General features: G+C 38.3%; 1 protein-coding gene and 1 long non-coding RNA gene across 2 annotated transcripts in view; both read left to right on the top strand.

Annotated features, from left to right (window-relative positions):
- LOC140358394 (uncharacterized) overlaps positions 1 to 18,090 on the top strand; it is a 181,962-nt gene that overhangs the window by 27,220 nt on the left and 136,652 nt on the right. The window lies entirely within an intron of this gene.
- Positions 111 to 2,049, top strand: mrpl12 (mitochondrial ribosomal protein L12). Its single transcript, XM_072442181.1, has 5 exons — positions 111 to 306; positions 802 to 1,000; positions 1,076 to 1,150; positions 1,272 to 1,409; positions 1,503 to 2,049. The coding sequence occupies exons 1-5, from the start codon at positions 248 to 250 to the stop codon at positions 1,617 to 1,619; spliced, it is 588 nt and encodes a 195-aa protein (XP_072298282.1). The 5' UTR covers positions 111 to 247; the 3' UTR covers positions 1,620 to 2,049.

Below are 18,090 nucleotides of genomic sequence, written 5' to 3'. Positions count from 1 at the left end.
CACCCAGTAGTACTGCAGGATTATCATTATTGACAGATTCATGCTTATCACTCATTGACTTTAATGATCCATCGCCCGTGTTTTGGATGTGCGAGCCACCGTAGGTAAACCAGTTCACGCAATGCATCTTGGGTAGGTCAGGAGTGGAGCGGACGCCATGTGCTTTTGAGACAGAGAGAACTTGGTCCATGCAAACTTATCTGCTTTTCAGTGGATAATCGAGCGTGAAAGCCCCATCTTCAGAACCATGTACTGTACCACGCGATGCCTCCGGACTGCGCTGCGAACAGCCGCGCGCACGTTCAGGTACGTAACGTTTCAGTCTGAAGTCACGTAAGCACCGGATCCGTGCAACGCCTCTGTCAAGGGCAGAAGCCGGTGATGCACCCCGCTCTATGTGTCTGTAGAACATGCTCTAGGAATGGCTTTGTAGTAAATGTACTCTAGCTTCTTCAGCTGTGGATAAACAAGTTTAGCTTTACTCAAGCTCTCTTGACTATTCATCTGAATTATTGCCTGTATTTACTTTGCATTCATACTCCGTGTAAGATGAATATATCTAAATCGCACTTAGGCCTGGAGGTCACAACATAGTCTGCAGATGTTATTGGAGTCAGAGCCTGTGTCCAGGAGGCAGAGTGACCTCTGTAAACTGAGAGCCAGGGACCTGCTGTGGGCTTCAGGCACTCGTCTTATTAAATGCTGCAGTGTAATTCCTATCATGATGTAACTCATGATCAAGTCATTGATAATTGAATAAGGTTGAAATGTCCAATTGTAAACTTGTTGTTTTGTTTTCAGACAAGAGAACCAGTTGCAGGCCCCAGCTCTGTTGGCGTGCAGACTCCTGAGGACCAGCTCAGCTCACCATGTAGAGGCCATAGCCACCCCTGCTCCAGACGGAGCTCCCAGACAATACTCTCCCAAAATCCAGCAGCTTGTCAATGACATAGCCAGCCTCACTTTGTTAGAGGTTTCAGACCTCAATGAACTTCTCAAGGTGGAACAGTCTTGTACAAGCCTCATAACAGCCGTTATGGCTTGATTTTCTAATGACTTTTATTTTTCTTTATAGAAAACATTAAACATCCAAGATGTTGGAATGATGCCAATGGGTGCTATGGCTGGAGCAGCAGCGCCTGCAGCTCAGGTAAGAAACACTTGATTATCAGCGCACCAACAGGATCCAAAAGTGCCCTCATATATAAGATAAAGATATGAAATTAAGATATTCCTTGATGTAACTTGTTGCTATTTTGCATGTTCAATAGGGCGCAGACGACGACGAGGCTCCAGCCAAGAAAGAGAAGACTCACTTCACAGTAAAACTGACAGAACTCAAAGCTGCTGAAAAAGTGAAGCTTATAAAAGAAGTCAAGAACTGTATTCAAGGATTAAATCTAGTGCAGGTATGTCTAATTGTCTTCACATATAAGATGTTTTGCAAGCACTTGCATTGTCTTATTCTAAACTGACCTAACCCTCCTTAATATCTGATTTAGGCTAAAAAGCTTGTGGAGTCACTCCCTCAGGAAATCCGAGCCAACACATCCAAAGAGGAAGCAGAGAAACTGAAAGCTGCTCTGGAGGCAGCAGGTGGCACTGTGGTGCTGGAGTAGAGCACTGACAAACTTCATCCAACAGTCATGCTCTGTTCTACATTCTGATTTTTATTTAACAAAGAAAAGTGAATAATCAGAAAGGATACTCGAATGCCTTGGGATATTTCTACTGAACTTGAACACCGCTCTGACTGAACTTTCAGGATGAAAATATGCTCAAAAGACTTTCTGTTTGTTTTCCTTTTCATTTGTAATATGTGAATGACAATGCTGTAGCTTCCCGGCTACAGAGAAACTGTCATGTGGTAACTCGGTCAATCTGTGTATGCAAGTGTATTAAGCAGAATTATAATTTGCAGTGTGCGGACTTGTTTACAAAACCTTTCAAAAAGAAAAAAATGGTTTTGTTCAATGTCAGGAAGGCATTGTATTGCTCAAGATACTGTTAATGATGTTATTAAAAGTGAATTATCCATATTACTAAATACTTAATTCTACAATAGTTATACATTTTTAGATCTATACTTCTTAGCAAGTTGGTTTATCTGTAATTCTTTATAGGTGCATGAGGCTAGCCCTGAATTTCACATTCTGAACATAATACATTCTGAGGGTCAATGCCATTGTAAATTGAACTGTAGCTCGCGCGTCAGTTTGTTAAACATCCACCACTAGATGGCGTGTGCACTCTGCAAAACCCATCATTGTAGTTAGTTGGTAATGGTTCACAAAGGATATCTTTTGGAAAAGTACATATAGTTGAACACATGAATATGCCTACATTTAGACTTCAACGTTTTTTTAACGTTCCCATGTAATGTTTTCTTTTAATTGTGTTTTATGTCTCAAATATGATAAACTTGCACATATTTGGGACATAAAACTGAAAAAGGAGACAGCTAGGTTTGTTGTATTAGCTACAGAAAATACAGCCCAAATGATGATTTACTCCATTCTAAAGAGGAGTAATGTTTTTCCCTTTTAAATTTACAATGTACTGATCTAAAGTAGGGAATTTAAACAAATTATATTTTTTATTATTTTTAGATCTATTTTCTTTATCCCCTGCAATACCTCTGAGGCCTCCAAGTTTGACAACCACTGGCCTTTCTCATTGTGTGCGAGTAAAGACGATTACTGTGGTTTGTTGTGAAGTTTAACATTTTACTTCCTTTATGAGAGTAGATATCAACTAATTCCTTGGATGATCCATCTCAAAATAGTTAAGTACAAGACTGGAAAGTTTGGTGTATTTAGGTTCTACTTTAAGGGGTGATATTTATCTCCCTGGGAGGAAAATTAATATTGAGGAAACAGCCTTTGAAGTTACATTGTTCTATGTAAATCTCTGGATGCAAGGGGATTAAATGACAGGTGCAGGTTGGACAATGTTGTTTCCAGGTGAAAGCATGTTGAGTGAGCAAACTGAAAGTAAAGTGTCTAGCTTTATTCAGAATCAAAATCAGAAAAGGCTTTTGGTGCCTTTGTAATAAAACATAATTAACTAGGAATTTGCTTTTGCTTTGTGATGCAACATGACAACAGATACAAATAATAAACTATTAACAAAATAAAGGCATGTGTAAAATAATAATAATTACAATTAAAACATGGGGGACAGAAAAACTTTGTGATCTAAAAGAAAATGCATCTGCATCTGTGCAAAATGCAGTCATGAAGGTCCGAGGGACTTAAGTAAAAGTCCTTCATTGCAGTGGTTCTCAACCTTTGACATGAAAAGTAGGTCTTGTGTCTAATGTTTGATCTTATTGTGAAGATACTAACCTAGATTAATTACTTTGGTTGGCCAACAAATAATAATTATGTTTGCCAATGCCTTTGAAGAGTGTCAAACCTCATATCATCTGTCATCCCGACCCCCAGGTTGAGTAACATGAGCCTATACGTTTCGACACACGGTGTCTTCAGGGCAAGATAAAAAAGACTTTGACTTAATATGGATACAATTGTACAGTAAGAACAAAATAACAGCAGTGCTGCAGGTGACTCATGTCACCAACACTTATAAGAATAAGTGTTGGTGAGATTATAAGTGTTGGTGAGATGAGTGACAGGTGTTATGAAGTGTTCCTGGGTCCAGCAGCAGAGGGGAAGAAAGCTGCTCTTGTGGTGAGAGATTCTGGTCCAAATGGATCCAAGCCTAAATCCCAAGGGGAGTACTCAAATAATATGTGTTTAGGGTGAGAAGGGTCTGCTGTGATCTGACCTGCTCGCTCTCATGTCCTGGAGACGAGAGGCTTCAGCCCATCACCCTCAGCAGAGCACACAATGTGCTGCAGTCTGTCCCTGGCAGTGGCTCCATCGTAACACACGACGACGGAGGAGGTGAGGATGGATTTTCCTCAGCTGCCACTGGAAGTACATCTTCTTCTAAGCCTTCTTGATGGTCTGATCGTGGTATGATCTGATGGTGGGCTACAACTTGAGGTCCTGGTCAACACCTGTATAATAGCACACTTTATTATCCAATGTACTGCTTTGTCCCCTGTGGCTTGAAGTAGTTAAACAACTACAGTTGGTAAAAGTTCTTCTGCCAAAACGAACAGCAATGTGTTGTTCTGGATTGAATGGAGAGAGCAGCTCCAACCATTCACACTCCGTCTTTCCAAAATCATTATTTACCTTAACCCAGAACCAGAATAATTAAAATAAAGGTCACTTATGCAGAAAAATAACTGATATCTGTCCTTTCTGCTGTGAGAACATCCCAATTTGAATGGGATACAATAAAAATGAAATTGTATGAACTCAAATTTACCGTTCTCAGCGGTGGGTTTTCTCAGCGGTGGGTTTTCTCTATAAATATGGCCATTGCACCGTCTATATAATGAAATTAAGATAATACTTGCACTTGCATAATGCATGTGATTGTATATGTGCACTTAAGAACAAATTAAACTGAAATAGCATTTACTATTACTTGAAATGTTGTTGTTTCCTTTCTCCCACAGTAGTTTGACTCATTGTGGGTGAGCTGTGTTGTGTGTGCTGCTCCTTGTATAGGATTGTTCACTGTTCAAAGAAAGGACAGAAACAGGGGTGGCAATTGTGTTATTCTTTTATATTTTTGCACAATATTATTCTACTACCGACGTCTTTGATGCCTACCTCACACACGTATTAGATTGTTTATTCCCATGGGAAATATTGGACATTAGGGACTTTTTCAGTGCTTCATCATGTATACTGTTTCATATTCATGAACTATAAGATCCCTGTGGCCCGTTCTCATCATTTCACTCGTTGTATTGTCTGAACAGATCATGGATATCACAAAGCAGAGGAGAATTTCAATGTAAGGAATGTTTTCATTCAATAGTTTTGTATTCATTGGGTCATGCCATTTACATGGCATTGCTCAAGAAGAATGACATGTATTATTTGTTGAGGCACTAATAAGATAAGATAGTTGTATGCCTTAGCAGGGTAAGGATATTCTGGATATCTAATGTGATAAGTGATATGAAGAAAAATGAAGAAGGCCTACCAGAATTCATAGTTATGTAGAGAACTATACTACTGAATAGAACCTATTATTCATTAGCTTAACTCAACTGTATTAAACATTTATCCCAATTAAACATTTATCCAAATCATGCTTAATGGGTGACATGTCCATTGTTGTACCATTCATAAGCCGTAATAAGTCACAGTGATGTCGCCTATAATATAATAGATCCATGGATGTCCCGCTATCATGTTGCAGTGTTCAGTATAGTACATACTGTGTGCCCTGCTCGCCAAAAAGAGTATATCAGATTCACAAATACAAAAAAAATCACAACAGTTTTGAAATCACTGCTCTGACTCTGCTCCTGGTGCAGACGGCAGTGTGTGGGCGTGTCTCTGTGTGTGGGCGGGGTGTTTTGCTGTGCGGGTTAGACGTTATGGGGACGGTTGTGTGGGATGTGGGCATATGGGACTGTTTTTAATGCGCTGTAAAGCACTTTGTGTTAAATTTTTTGTAACAATCAATCAATCAATCGGTTGATTGATTGAAATTCCACAATGATGTCACTGTGTTCAGCTCCACAATGATGATACAATTTTCCAAAGTGATGTCACAGTGTTCTACTAACTATGTATTACAGGAAGGGCCTCAAACTCATTTTGGGGTCAAACACATTTTGGACTGGGTTGCGGGCCAAACATAATGTAAAAAATAAGTATATAATTAACTATAAAGAATATGGTGGACACTGTTGCACAAATCTGCAGCAAGTGAAAGACTTTGAGTCCATATTTATGCAATAGCAGCAGGTACAGAGGTATGGACCAGTGATATGATCTCTGATGTGACACGTTGCTATCAACATGTATCATAAAATAAATTATGAAATTTCCCCATGTGTGGACAATAAAGGATTATCTTATCTTAAAATAAAGTTAGAAAAGTACTGCAGAATGAGCTAAGGTTAGCTCAAATCAAATAAGCGTTTTGCTTCCCAGCTGCCCATGGTCTGATAGCGTCTGATGGTATACCAGAGTACACAACAAGACACGAACAAAGATCCATCATATATTTGTACATGGACTCATACATTTGATAAATTGATACAGTTATTATTAGACACCAGCCTTGCTTCAGGATTGCAGTTTATTACGTATTATATTATAAATCCTGCTGTTGTAGCTCTCCCCCTCAATGACCCATGCAGCTGCTTACAATTTAATCTAATAAATATAGTATTTGTGAATTTCATTTCCACGTTCCTGTGCGGTAATGAAAGCCAATGGGGACATCAAACTTCCCAGTGGATCTATGGATCTAATTTTCCCACAGCAGCTTTATGGTAAACAAAAAATGCGGCGGATGGTTTCCTAGCTGTGAAAACTGTGGGAATTAATTATTGATTGGAATACTTAAAGTTTTTCTAGTATTGTTTTGATTTATTTTACGATATTCCTTTGCACCTTTATGTCTTTATTCTTTACAGTGGAGAAGTTTCAATGCATTTTAATACAGTATCATCAGTATCTGTTTTGGATTGATGTTGCTATACATGCCATAGAATTACTTGGCATCAGATCGAAACTAAAATCTCTACATCCGATTTCTATAAAGGACTCCCCAATTTTATTTTCATCAAACTTCTTCTCCACCACAGCTATAAACACTTTTGTTTTTTTTTAATTCTCACAGTTTTAGACAAATGTTTAAGCTGTTTTCCATTCCCCCCCCCCCCCCCCCCCCCCCCAAAATGCTCATTTTTAGTGTATTTTTAGTGCTATTTGCTGTATTTTTAGTGCTAGTTGCTGTTCCACCTTTATTTTATCTTTCATAATACAGTCAAATGTCAGAACTGGCAGATCTCCTTTAACCCCCTCTTGCTCAGGGCTTTTTCATTTGCTTTGTTCAACCTTTATCCTTTATTCTGTGTGCCCACCTCTGCTCTTGTTCTGTAGACCGTCTGTAAGAGTGCTGAGCCAAGTCTGACACCTCCATGAAGCATGAAGGATATCAAGACTTCATTTCCAGATCCTGTTCTGAAAAGGCTTTTGAAAAGAGTCCATAAACCCATTTTATTCTCTTGACAAGTCATGAATGTAGTATTAATATAAGGCAGCAAATTTACAGTTTTTCTGATACACCCTTCCTCTTTTCAGATATAGTTTTGCCTCTGTGTGTGGTAATGGCCCCGTTCCCTGGTTTGGCACCAAAATGGAAAACTTCACCGTGGGATGGAAAAATTCTCCTTTCTCCAAAGGTTTGACTCCTTTTCTCTAGAATCAAACTTCATTTATATCTGTGGTGGTTTTCGCATATTGCCTCAGCTCAAGCAGTTATCTTTATGCAAACAGAGGCCAAGGCTAAAGGACACAATGTCACCAAGATATTGCATAAAGATGAAAGGCTATTCTTGTGACTGGATAAACAAGACTAGAGGATCTCCAGATCATTCCATGTAGATAAAGACAGAAATAACCCGCACGTTAGCCCTAAACAAACACTTTTACGTAAACAGATAGCCTAAGATAGTAAAACTGAACATGTAAAACAAAATGGGATTAAAGGTGCCCCTATAGAACATTTCTGGTGGAGCGTTTCTTCTCTAAATGGAGATGCTTTGCCTAAAAAGTTCAGTGTGGCATTAAACTTATCTATCTGCATTAAGACGAGCCGGTCACGCCACAGTGGCAAGTTAGTTTACACACAGAAATAAATCTTGAATATTAAATGACAAACATCTGTAATTGTAATCATGATGCATACGTTCAATTCCAGACAATGCAATCACTTCTCCATGGAGACCAGAAACGTTACATATTGCTCCTTTTGGGGTTAAAGAAATGTATAATAATGTAATAATAATGTATAAATAATGAATAATGTATTTGGGCATTCATTTCCCATTTGGTCCAAAGTTTCAGATTTAGTGCAAATGGAATTTATTTGAATTATTTTCCGTTTTTGAGTGTCATTAAGTCTGAGTCATCTAATTCTTTCTCATGGCCTCCAGTATGATACAGTGTAAGGACTTTGGCATTGACTGAGAAAGGAAGTTGAATCACTGAATGCATTGATTTAGCTACAAACTCAAAAAGTGAATCATCTCATAAGAAACTCTCTCTAAGTCTGGGATGTCAAGGAGAAGTATCAAATAACCCACGCACGCGCCCTTACTCAACCGTTAGCACGTCTTTAGTCGTAACAATCAACAAACTGAAGCGATTTAAGATAATTGATTTTCAAAATGATCCTACAGTATTATCAGTGGTTTACATGTGGAGCAGCATAAATGACACAAATGACATTAGAGCTGATTTCGCTTCATTAGATCATTTGTTTGTGCAGCAGGACACAAACAGAATGATGTCTAAACTGTGGGGGATGACATTAGTGCATGTACGATTCATGTCGGGACCATTAGAGGAACATAATCATATCAGTATATTCACTGAACTCCGCTTTCACAATGCAGCTAAATTCCTTTTAATAACTACATCATAAATAGCCGTTGCGTTCAGTGTTTTCCTAATCCACTTGTCTTGTCCCAGATTAGTTTATTCAAGTTTGTGGAAAGCAGTGAAGCTCAGTCATGCAGATACGCAGCTCCTAAGAAAGAGGTCACCGCTGAAGGTACGTCCCATGCTCTGCTTTTTATACAATCATGTTTTCCCCCCGGGGGATTCCATTTTTATGAAGATTCACATTCAAATCACAACGAATCAGAGCAATTACTGCAGCCGTCCCACTGAGGTTGTTTGCATGTATGTGGTGAGAACGTGTTGTTTTGCTCTTCAGGGACACGCAGCGTGAGTTAAAATTATATTATTGTGAAAATAGAACGCCTGGAACTGTACAAAATGAAGTGGTCAATTGTAATTCATGGGGACAGACAAATGGTCTTGACAAGTTCACACGGTTACGCGGCCTGCCTGCAGAAATCAGGCACTGCTAGCCAGCTTTTTGTCATCTGTCATAGTAGTTTATTGCCGTTGAGCAATAAGCAGCAGAACGTGTGAGGCAAATACGCTCTTGACTCTAAACTTGGCTCAATCAGTCAATGTTAAACGAGCAATTTAATGGTCAGTGAATTATAAGTGACCTCATTGCTTAAAGTGTCGTTAGCTTCGCCTCCTCCCCTTGCTTATATGAGATATGTGGACCATATGGACAACATATGTTTTTTATCTATTTTAATTGGATCTGTGCAATTAATCAAATTTGAACTGAGATTGAAATGAATTTGTTTCAAATTGTGAATGATTTGCTTGGGTCTTTTTAATCGAGTCAAGAGCCAGTGTTTGGAGAAAGAAACGTTACAAGGACTCATCACAATGAAGAAATTAAACAAAGCAACCACTCTAATCCTCTGACTGAAATGTTTATTAATGCTTATAAATCAGAACTTTCAGGGGAAACAATATCAAGACTATATAAATGCATTAATAATCCAGACAGTCATTCTACTAAATACATTAAATGTAGGCAATTTTGAGAAGAGAGAAGGCAATTTTGAGAAGGCAATTTTGGTTTGACAGCTCAGACTCAGTGAATGGACCTTATGGACCTTTGGTCAAAGATTGGACTGACATTATAAATGTTAAAAACAAAATAAATTGTTTTCCATTAAATGGAAGTGATTCGGTCGGTGTTGTTGAAGTTGAGGATATGTATATTGAAAAGCCATTTCTTCTGCTTTGTTTTTAATATGACAAAATAAAATTTAATCTAAAACTGAGAAAAAACACATTTTGATACAGTTTTTGGTATATTGCCGTGCCCTGCCTTACATGGACTAACCCTTTCCTTTTATTCAAGCTAGGTGTCTGGTACAAATAACATACTTGTGCTCCCAATATGGCTCCATTAAACAATAATGTTTAAAAAAAGAATCACAATGTATAATGTTCCATGATGAAAGGCTCTTAAAGTGCAAATGTATCAACGCTCATTAAGAAACTATGCAAGTCTTATGCAACACTTCTATGGGAAAAGTCACCCAAAAAACTGGTTATGTTATGTAATCATGCCTGAAACAGTCACTTTAGAATGCAAAAGGCACTGACACGGGAAAAAAGTAGATTGTTTTTGCTCTGGGAAATCTGTTATAAATGTCAAGAATGCGCAGTTTGCAGCCAATGGGCTATGACATGATATGCAGCATGGACAGGAAGTGAACGCAGACTCAGTCAAAGCAATAAAAACACAAACTTATGCACATGAGGCCTGTAGTATATGTCTCTGTGTTTACATGTCCAGAGGCATTAACGTGGAACTATAACATGGCATTGTAATAAAGAAGAAGAATCCCTTTCCCAAAATGCTTTATTAGACAGAACAGCTTAGTGTGAAACATGATGAGAGAAGGACATGTAGCCTTAACCACTCGACCATCGGGCAGCACAGAAAAGTCTATTTTATTTCAGAATACATTTTTTAATGTTTCCACTTTATCTGTGGTCGCACAAGTGGGGGTCGGGACCCCCCTGGGGGTTCCATGTGCTGGGGCTCGTGAGATGATTTCAAGATGTAATGTAAGAAATATTATGACCCTGTATTTAATTTTTTTTTTTTATTGAAAACTGTCAGTTTTAGTGAATTTGGATCAGAATGAACTACTAAAATAAATACAATTAAACCTAATTCTAAATGGGTTGAAACTTGAACATTTTCACAGACATCTGTTTCTTTTTGCTGTGGGGGTTCCGAGCTGGTTTCGTGGTTATTTTGGGGGTCCCAGCCTGAAAAGTTTGAAAACCCCTGCACAACTTTTCCATAAACAGACTAGATACTTTGTTTTTTGCATTCCTTGAATAATGCATCCTGTGTGATTTGATAATTACAACAATTCAAAATTAATTTCACAGCCCTACAATACAATTTAAATAGCTGTTCTCTTTATAGGATTTTTTCTGTCCTTCTTGCAAAGTAGTTGTGCTTTTAATAGTGTCTCCAATAGTTTTTTAACCATTAAGATCATTTCCCTGTTTTCCATTTCACTTGCAATAATATTACACCCTTGTTACTAATGGAGCATGAATTGAATAGCACCAAAACGACATTTAATAAGACAATCTTATCATCAAGGTCTGAACGTCTGTCCTGCTTTTTATTGTGTTGATGTTTTCGCTGTTTAAAAAAAACACATTGAAACAAACAGCAATGTTCTCCTTTGCTTTAACCTGTTTATTTTGAACACTTTCCTGTGTTTTACATGAATGTGCCCCAGGATAGTTCTTTATCTATTATCTATTGTTGTTTTGTCACTGCATTATGAAGCGATTTCCTTTCATTTCCGTCGCTTTGTACATTTACCAAATTGAAATGATTTAAACAAAACTGCGGATTCAAATATAACTGGTATGTCTCACATGAAGGGAAATAAATGCCCAGAATTAGAACTCAAAGGTTTGCTCATAAACGCAGGTCAGCACAGCCTGTTTTGCTGTCGTCTTTAAGCTTGTCATTACAAATCCAATATGGCAGTTCTATTAAATAGCGGAAGAACAGAGTTAGGGGGAGATTGTTTTGTTCACACCGTGCCCTCTGTTATAGAAGCGTCCTAAACGTGACGGATGCGAGTCATTATCAAAGCAGTTTGTGTCATTCACCAGGGACTGAACATTTTCTACCCAAAATGCACTGGGGTCAATGGGTCCGTGAACTGTGTGCACTGTGTACCGCGTGTGACACATAGCTAACAGCTGACTGGTCATTTGAGTCTTGTTTAAATGGCCTCCCATGCCAACATACGTTACAATTTTGTAATAATTGGTTTGATTTATTACTGTTTGCTTTAATTGTGTGAATATAACTAATGATGTGCCTTGGCTTCCCAGATGTGGCCAAAAAAGGTGAAAGAATGCGGCTGTGATTCCCGCGCTGGGCTCCTGATGACAGTCATTTAGAAATGCACAAGTGGATCACAGAAACAACATATTACCACTGGGTGCAGGACATCACCAGCCGCTGGTAATTTACATTGCACCAACTCTTTGGCAAAATATATCAGCAAATGAACAAGGGCCATGCCTGATAGAGGGTAAGGACTCTTGAGGTATGTATTGTGTAGAGTATAATGTATCAGCATCAGGTGCAGCCAGAGGAGAGTGCTCCTTTTATTATGTAAAAAAAAAAAAAATCACAATCCCTCTCAAAGAGCAGCAACAAGCCTTCTACCTCTTTATATTAATGATCCCCGCCGAGGCTCGCGCTCTGGAGATTACCTTGAGACAGCAGCTCCAACATAAACAACATGATGTGTGATGGTGTCGTGTTGTTGGTACGGCAGTCGAATTTCAAAATCATCTCTCAGTGTGAACCAGGACTTGTTCAGGATGTTGCCATGCAGTTTTATTTCAGTTTTCTTTATATGAGCTGAATCTGATTTTTGATAAGTATGTCTATTGAAAAGAGAGATACTGTTTTAATTAAAATCTGTGATAAATTAACCATTTAAGGCTATTTTGCTTTTTGAACTGGTCTATCTCTTGTCCAAAGCACATTTAAAGCATTGGGGATTATCGTATCTAATGCCATCTTCATCAACTAATCAAACGTTTATATGTTTGCGAACCAACCACATTAAAGGGGACATATTGAGCTAAATCAACTTTGATGAGCTTTCAACCATTATAACAGTTCTCACTCATCATTCGTTTAATATTTTGATTATTCACACATGCTTGAGTAATCCTTATGTCTGCATTTCAGGCTTCAGTGCTCAGTGCTCAAATGTCTGTTTTCACCTACCCCCTATCTCCACCCACTGCTCTTTTGTTGTGAACAGAACAACAATTAAGATTTACTTATGGCATAGTTCAACAATCCAATAGGCTTCACTGTCCCCTTTGGGACTTGTATTGTCTTGGACAATACACTGTTCTCAAGTACCTGAAAAAAAGCATAATATTCTTCAATGAAGCACAAATAATGATTTTTCCAAAGAAAACGGGATCTGCCTTAATAATTATCCAGCCTTCATTGTCATTCACTGCACTCCTCTTGTTTAAACTGGCTCTTGTTTAAACTTCAGTCAAAATGCTAATTAGTTCAGCCGGCACAAACATGAATTCTTTATTGTCTGTGTGCTGTTGAACTAAGTGAAAAATGTGTTTTATCTTTGCATTAGCCTCTAAAGTCTTTACAGTTTCTGGTAGTGGTGATAGCGACTGAGACCAATCTTCTCATGGGGAGTGAAGCTGGGACCAAAGTGGGACCAAAGTGACCAACACAACATTAGAATTGAACATAGTGTGAAAATGGTTCAGATGCATAAAGATATTTCCTGAAAATGATTAATTATAAATGTTGCCTAATAAAATATAGTTGAGGTTGTTGGGTTTCTGTTCTGTTGTTTTTAACGGGCATTGTCATAATTTAACGTTACTTTATTGAAAGTTGTGAGTGGTTAGTGGTTTGTGATATTTGAACAGTTGGTCCAAGTAAAATTAAATAGTTAGTGACTCATATTTACATCTGTGTAACTGTGCTTTTTGAATTGTAGATGCTGTGTGTTAATAGCCTTAATACATAGCCCTAATACATTTTGTGTTATTGTTTTGCAGTCTTAAAGTAATATAGTTTAGTTCTTGATAAACGAGATAAGTCATGTTTTTGCTTGGGCAATGCGGCAATTAATAAAATCCAACAGTGATCTGATCCTGTGACGATATGCTATTTTAATCCAGATTGTCACATCATGAGTCAATGTTTTTCTGTTTAATGCTCAAACCCAGACACTTCTCTCTTAATCGTCAGGCTCTTTCATGTTTGATCATGTTTGGATTCAACCAAGCACTGCAGACGGCTTTAGTTCTCCTTAAGAGCAGATTAAAAGATATCAATTGGGATGAAATCAATGTAATCTGTTTTTTATTATATTATTTTGCATATTGCCTACACATTTTTTTAAAGATTAGATATTTATTTAAAAGGGGCAGTCCATATTAAAGGCAAAAAAAAAAAATCTGTAGTAACTCTTATTATCAGGACAAGAAACAACCTGGAACACTTGCACTGCACACATTCAATACAAATGACAACATTAGAATTCATGAGTTGTCAACTCTTTAAATATGGTTATCCATCTTCCTCTTTCGTAAATTGCCGTTTGAGGAGGTGAACGTGAGGTGATTGGTTGAATGTCTTTGGTAATTGTCCTGGGCATGCCTCCTGTCTGTGACCTCAGTTAAGGACAGACAATGAATTAATCCATTTTAAGCTTTGAGTATGTTTAGTGCACTGTTAGAGCAAACCTCAGACCCTTTAGCCACTTGATACTTGATATAATTTTTGATACCACCATAATTATATATCTATTTAGTTCTGTTTGATCAAAACCTTTATAATACCATTCAGGAAACGCACTTTTCTGTCCAATTCATGTGATTTCCTCAGTGTTGTTCAAATGAGTATTTAGATTCACAGCTAGCTTTTGTATCAAATAGAATCAGGTTATTGTTTTTCTTTTTTGAAATCCCTTTTTCGCTATAGTGTGGAAAGAAAGTACTGTTCCACATTTCGTTGTCAAAGACTATTCATAGTTCTTATGTTTATAGAGGCTCATTACTTCTGCTTGTGTGACATGGTGAACGGGGATTGCCCTGTGGCCTGGGGCATCTCTGTCCTCACCGCTGATGTAACTGCGTCTAAATTTGGAGAGGCTCTGTTACAAATTGCTCTAATTCGAAGTGACTCAACAGTGGCCGTGCAGCGTGATGCTCGGGCGCACGGAGCGTTGGACCAGAATATGAAACACATCCGCTTGTGTTTTCCACGTGCTTTTTTCACCAAAGGAGCAGTCTGTGAAGTTATCATGACCAGCAGCTTTCTCAATTATATTTACTGCAGACTCGATCACAGGCTGTCAATCACTTTTCCATCAGGACGTGAAGTGTGTGTGTAAACATTGGCCCAGAGTGCAACATCTTTCCACATTTTCAATCTACGTCATAGTAGTGAATTGCTATATACTCTCCTCTAAGTGACTGTCAAGGTGGTCTTTTCAATGGTGTATAGTACTTAATATTCAACCAAGGCCACTAGCCAGTGTGTAGAAAGAAATCTTTTTCAGATGGAGCCAAAGTACTGCTGAACTCTAAGAAATGCTGGCTGTATTCTTAATAAAGTAGTTAAAAAACATTCAAACTTGATTTAGATTCTATGGAAAAATACTGATTTTGATTTGTTTTGTTTTTTTCAATAGAAAGTTGTTGTTTTTTACCTGTGTCTAAGTTCTGATATCAAGACACTTGTAAACAATTTTGATGCTAAAGAATGGTCTTGATACTCAATACCGTTTCTGACTTAGTTTCCAACCCAAAGTATTTCTTGATGTTACCATGTGGTCATGTACTAGTTCTGATCAAGCTCAAGATCATTCTAAAACTGTTCAGGTCACACAGTTTGTCCTATTTGTGATGTATATATATATATATATATATATATATATATATATATATATATATATATATTTGTTTTGATACATGTTCAAATTGTCAATGAGCAAAATTCACAAACCAGGATCTTGCTTCGGCGTTAATGTGCAACATACATCAATGAATAATAGCAAAATAATTCAAACAAGGCAAGCATAAAATCAAGAATTCTCTGATAAATAAAGATAGACTTGGTCTGAGTTTAGACTGAAAATTCACAGTTGCTCAGAAATAATGCTAAAGTGCAATGATGAGTTTGATTGATCTAGTTTTAGAATTGATTAGTATCTTTTTTTTAACAAAAAATAGTTTTCTGGTTTGATATTTTAGTAATTCTTTCTTGAAGGAAACAAGTAGACCTGGAATTGACAATACTTTACAAAACCCGATGATAGATTTTGAAGGCTTTTCACTCTGCTCCTCTTAAGACTTAACCCATGCAGCTGTTGAGTGGCACTTACATGTTTGATCAGCTGCTCTACATCGTCCCTGCACCTCTTTTCCACCTTGCACTAACTTCACAATTGATTCCACTCAATTGGCAAAAGGTAAAGTGTGAACTACTCAGCGACTGTCCATCCAAATATTACCACTCGCTGCAGTCACCAGAAAACTCAAAAGTATGAAGTACTACGGACGTCAGCCGCTGAGTCTCAGAAACCGCAGTCTGAGGAAGCGGCTGTTTGAATAAGGTAAGACATCTGGGAAGCTACACGCAGCTTATACATTGTCAGACACTTTTAGATTTTGATTGCATTTAGACTTATGCACTTTTTCTGCTTCTCTCCAGAGGCTATTCTCCAGAGTTACTTTTATTCATCCTCAAGGTGAAATTGATTTTGTCAGACGTGCAACCGACCAGCAGAAACATTTAAGTTTTAAAAAAGCTTGAATAAATTCATAAAATATATATATTTTTAATAGCTAAATCCCTTGTAAAGACTTTAAAAAAAAGTAATAATTGTACCCTTACATGTTACTTCCTGTACAGTTTTACAAGTGACCTGACAATTGCACAGTGACTTTACAAAGAGGGTTTTACAGCCCAGAGTCCAGCAGTTTGAATAAATGTCCCACAGTATGGAATTAATTCAATTTATTTTTGTAACGCCCAAAATCACAACAGCAGTTGCCTCGAGGGGCGACAAATGGAAACAATGTTCATAGGGACTTGGCAATGTCCCCGCATCCTGTGTCCTTAGACCCTCCTTCTCGGCCAGGAAAAACTACAAAACCTCTTTGGGAAAAAGTATAAACGTGGAGGAGTTCCACAGTGAAGGAGAGATCTGGCTCCCTCAGACGGACGCGAGGTAGACAGTGGAGCTGGAGCCACTCAGGAGGAGAACCAGTTCTTCGAGGCAGATGAGGAACTGTCCAAATGGAGTAGAGACTGTTTCTCCAGGCAGTTGAGGAACAGCTAACTAAACCCCCTGTAATCATAATTGCCAGATACATACGTTTGATGCCATAATGTGCAACATAGTATACAGCAAATAAGACTTGAAACTATAGGAGCCTCAAATTTTATTTTCCTCAAAGCCATAAAACGTGAATTTGAATATTAAGCCATCTGAGAACCTGGATGCAAGCAGCAATTACCTTTTGCTTGTTTGTTTGTTTGTCTGTCTGTTGTTGTGGTGATGGTGGTGGTGGTGGTGGCGGCGGTTGTGGTGGCGGCGTTTGTGGTGGTGGCGGTGTGCAGAGGCTCTTTATATGTTGATTAACTCTTAATCAGACTGGAATGCTCTAACGGCACATTTAGGCTCATTGAGATACTTAACAGGACGAGTCTCAGAAGATCTTCAGGAGAGTACTTAGAGTCACACCCAATCAAACCGTAATGGGACCAACCCATCACATTCACTGCAGTCTAATTGACCTAATTTGTTAAACTAGCAAAGACGACGCCACATCCGCTCCTTTTTAACTGCTGCATATTTGTACCAGAGAGCGATAGGTGCCTGTGGGATATGTTGTCTGTATGAAAAGCTAATTTCACAGTTGTCGCCACGCAGAAGTGGATGATTTTTACCTCCGCATGTTAGCTGGAGGCTGCTTCACGTCGTCGATGTTTAAATTGCATATAAAGCTGCCTGGCATTGTTGCAGCGGAATAAAATGTGCGAAGCAAAACAGAGCTCTTGGGGCGACAACAACGGTGATAATGACAACAGTGCGTCTGTTTATGCGCGGAGCAAAAAGTGTTGGACGCACTCGCTCCGACACCTTCCCATTACAGTGCAGATAGGAAACACTTAACCTCCGGGCATAACGTTAAGGATAGATACTTCCATACAGGGATGAAGTTCAGAGATATAAGCCAGAGCATATGACAGTAGAAATAGCTCTTCAGAAATAGCTTTATGCTTGGGTTGGAAATCAAGTGGCCCACACTGTATCGTATCACAATGTTTCCATCACAGTGGCCCCGGTTCCCATGGCCCCCTCTTGGTAAAGTAATGAGGTCTCTGTCACAGCCGGGACTTGTTCTTCCCTCACAGGAACTTATCTTATTGGAAACTTGATTTACAACCAGCGATTACAGGCTGTACTGTATTTGTTGTCTAAATAGAATATTGATTCATTGAAAAAAACAAGAACAAAAAAACAACAATTTCTGA

This window comes from Eucyclogobius newberryi, unplaced genomic scaffold (genome assembly GCF_026437365.1).
Source record: "Eucyclogobius newberryi isolate DKJ021-1_F unplaced genomic scaffold, fEucNew1.0.hap1 SCAF_13, whole genome shotgun sequence".
Classification (NCBI taxonomy): domain Eukaryota; kingdom Metazoa; phylum Chordata; class Actinopteri; order Gobiiformes; family Gobiidae; genus Eucyclogobius; species Eucyclogobius newberryi.
The sequence above is the reverse complement of the archived record's forward strand: the minus strand, read 5'-3'. Positions and strand labels throughout refer to the sequence as shown.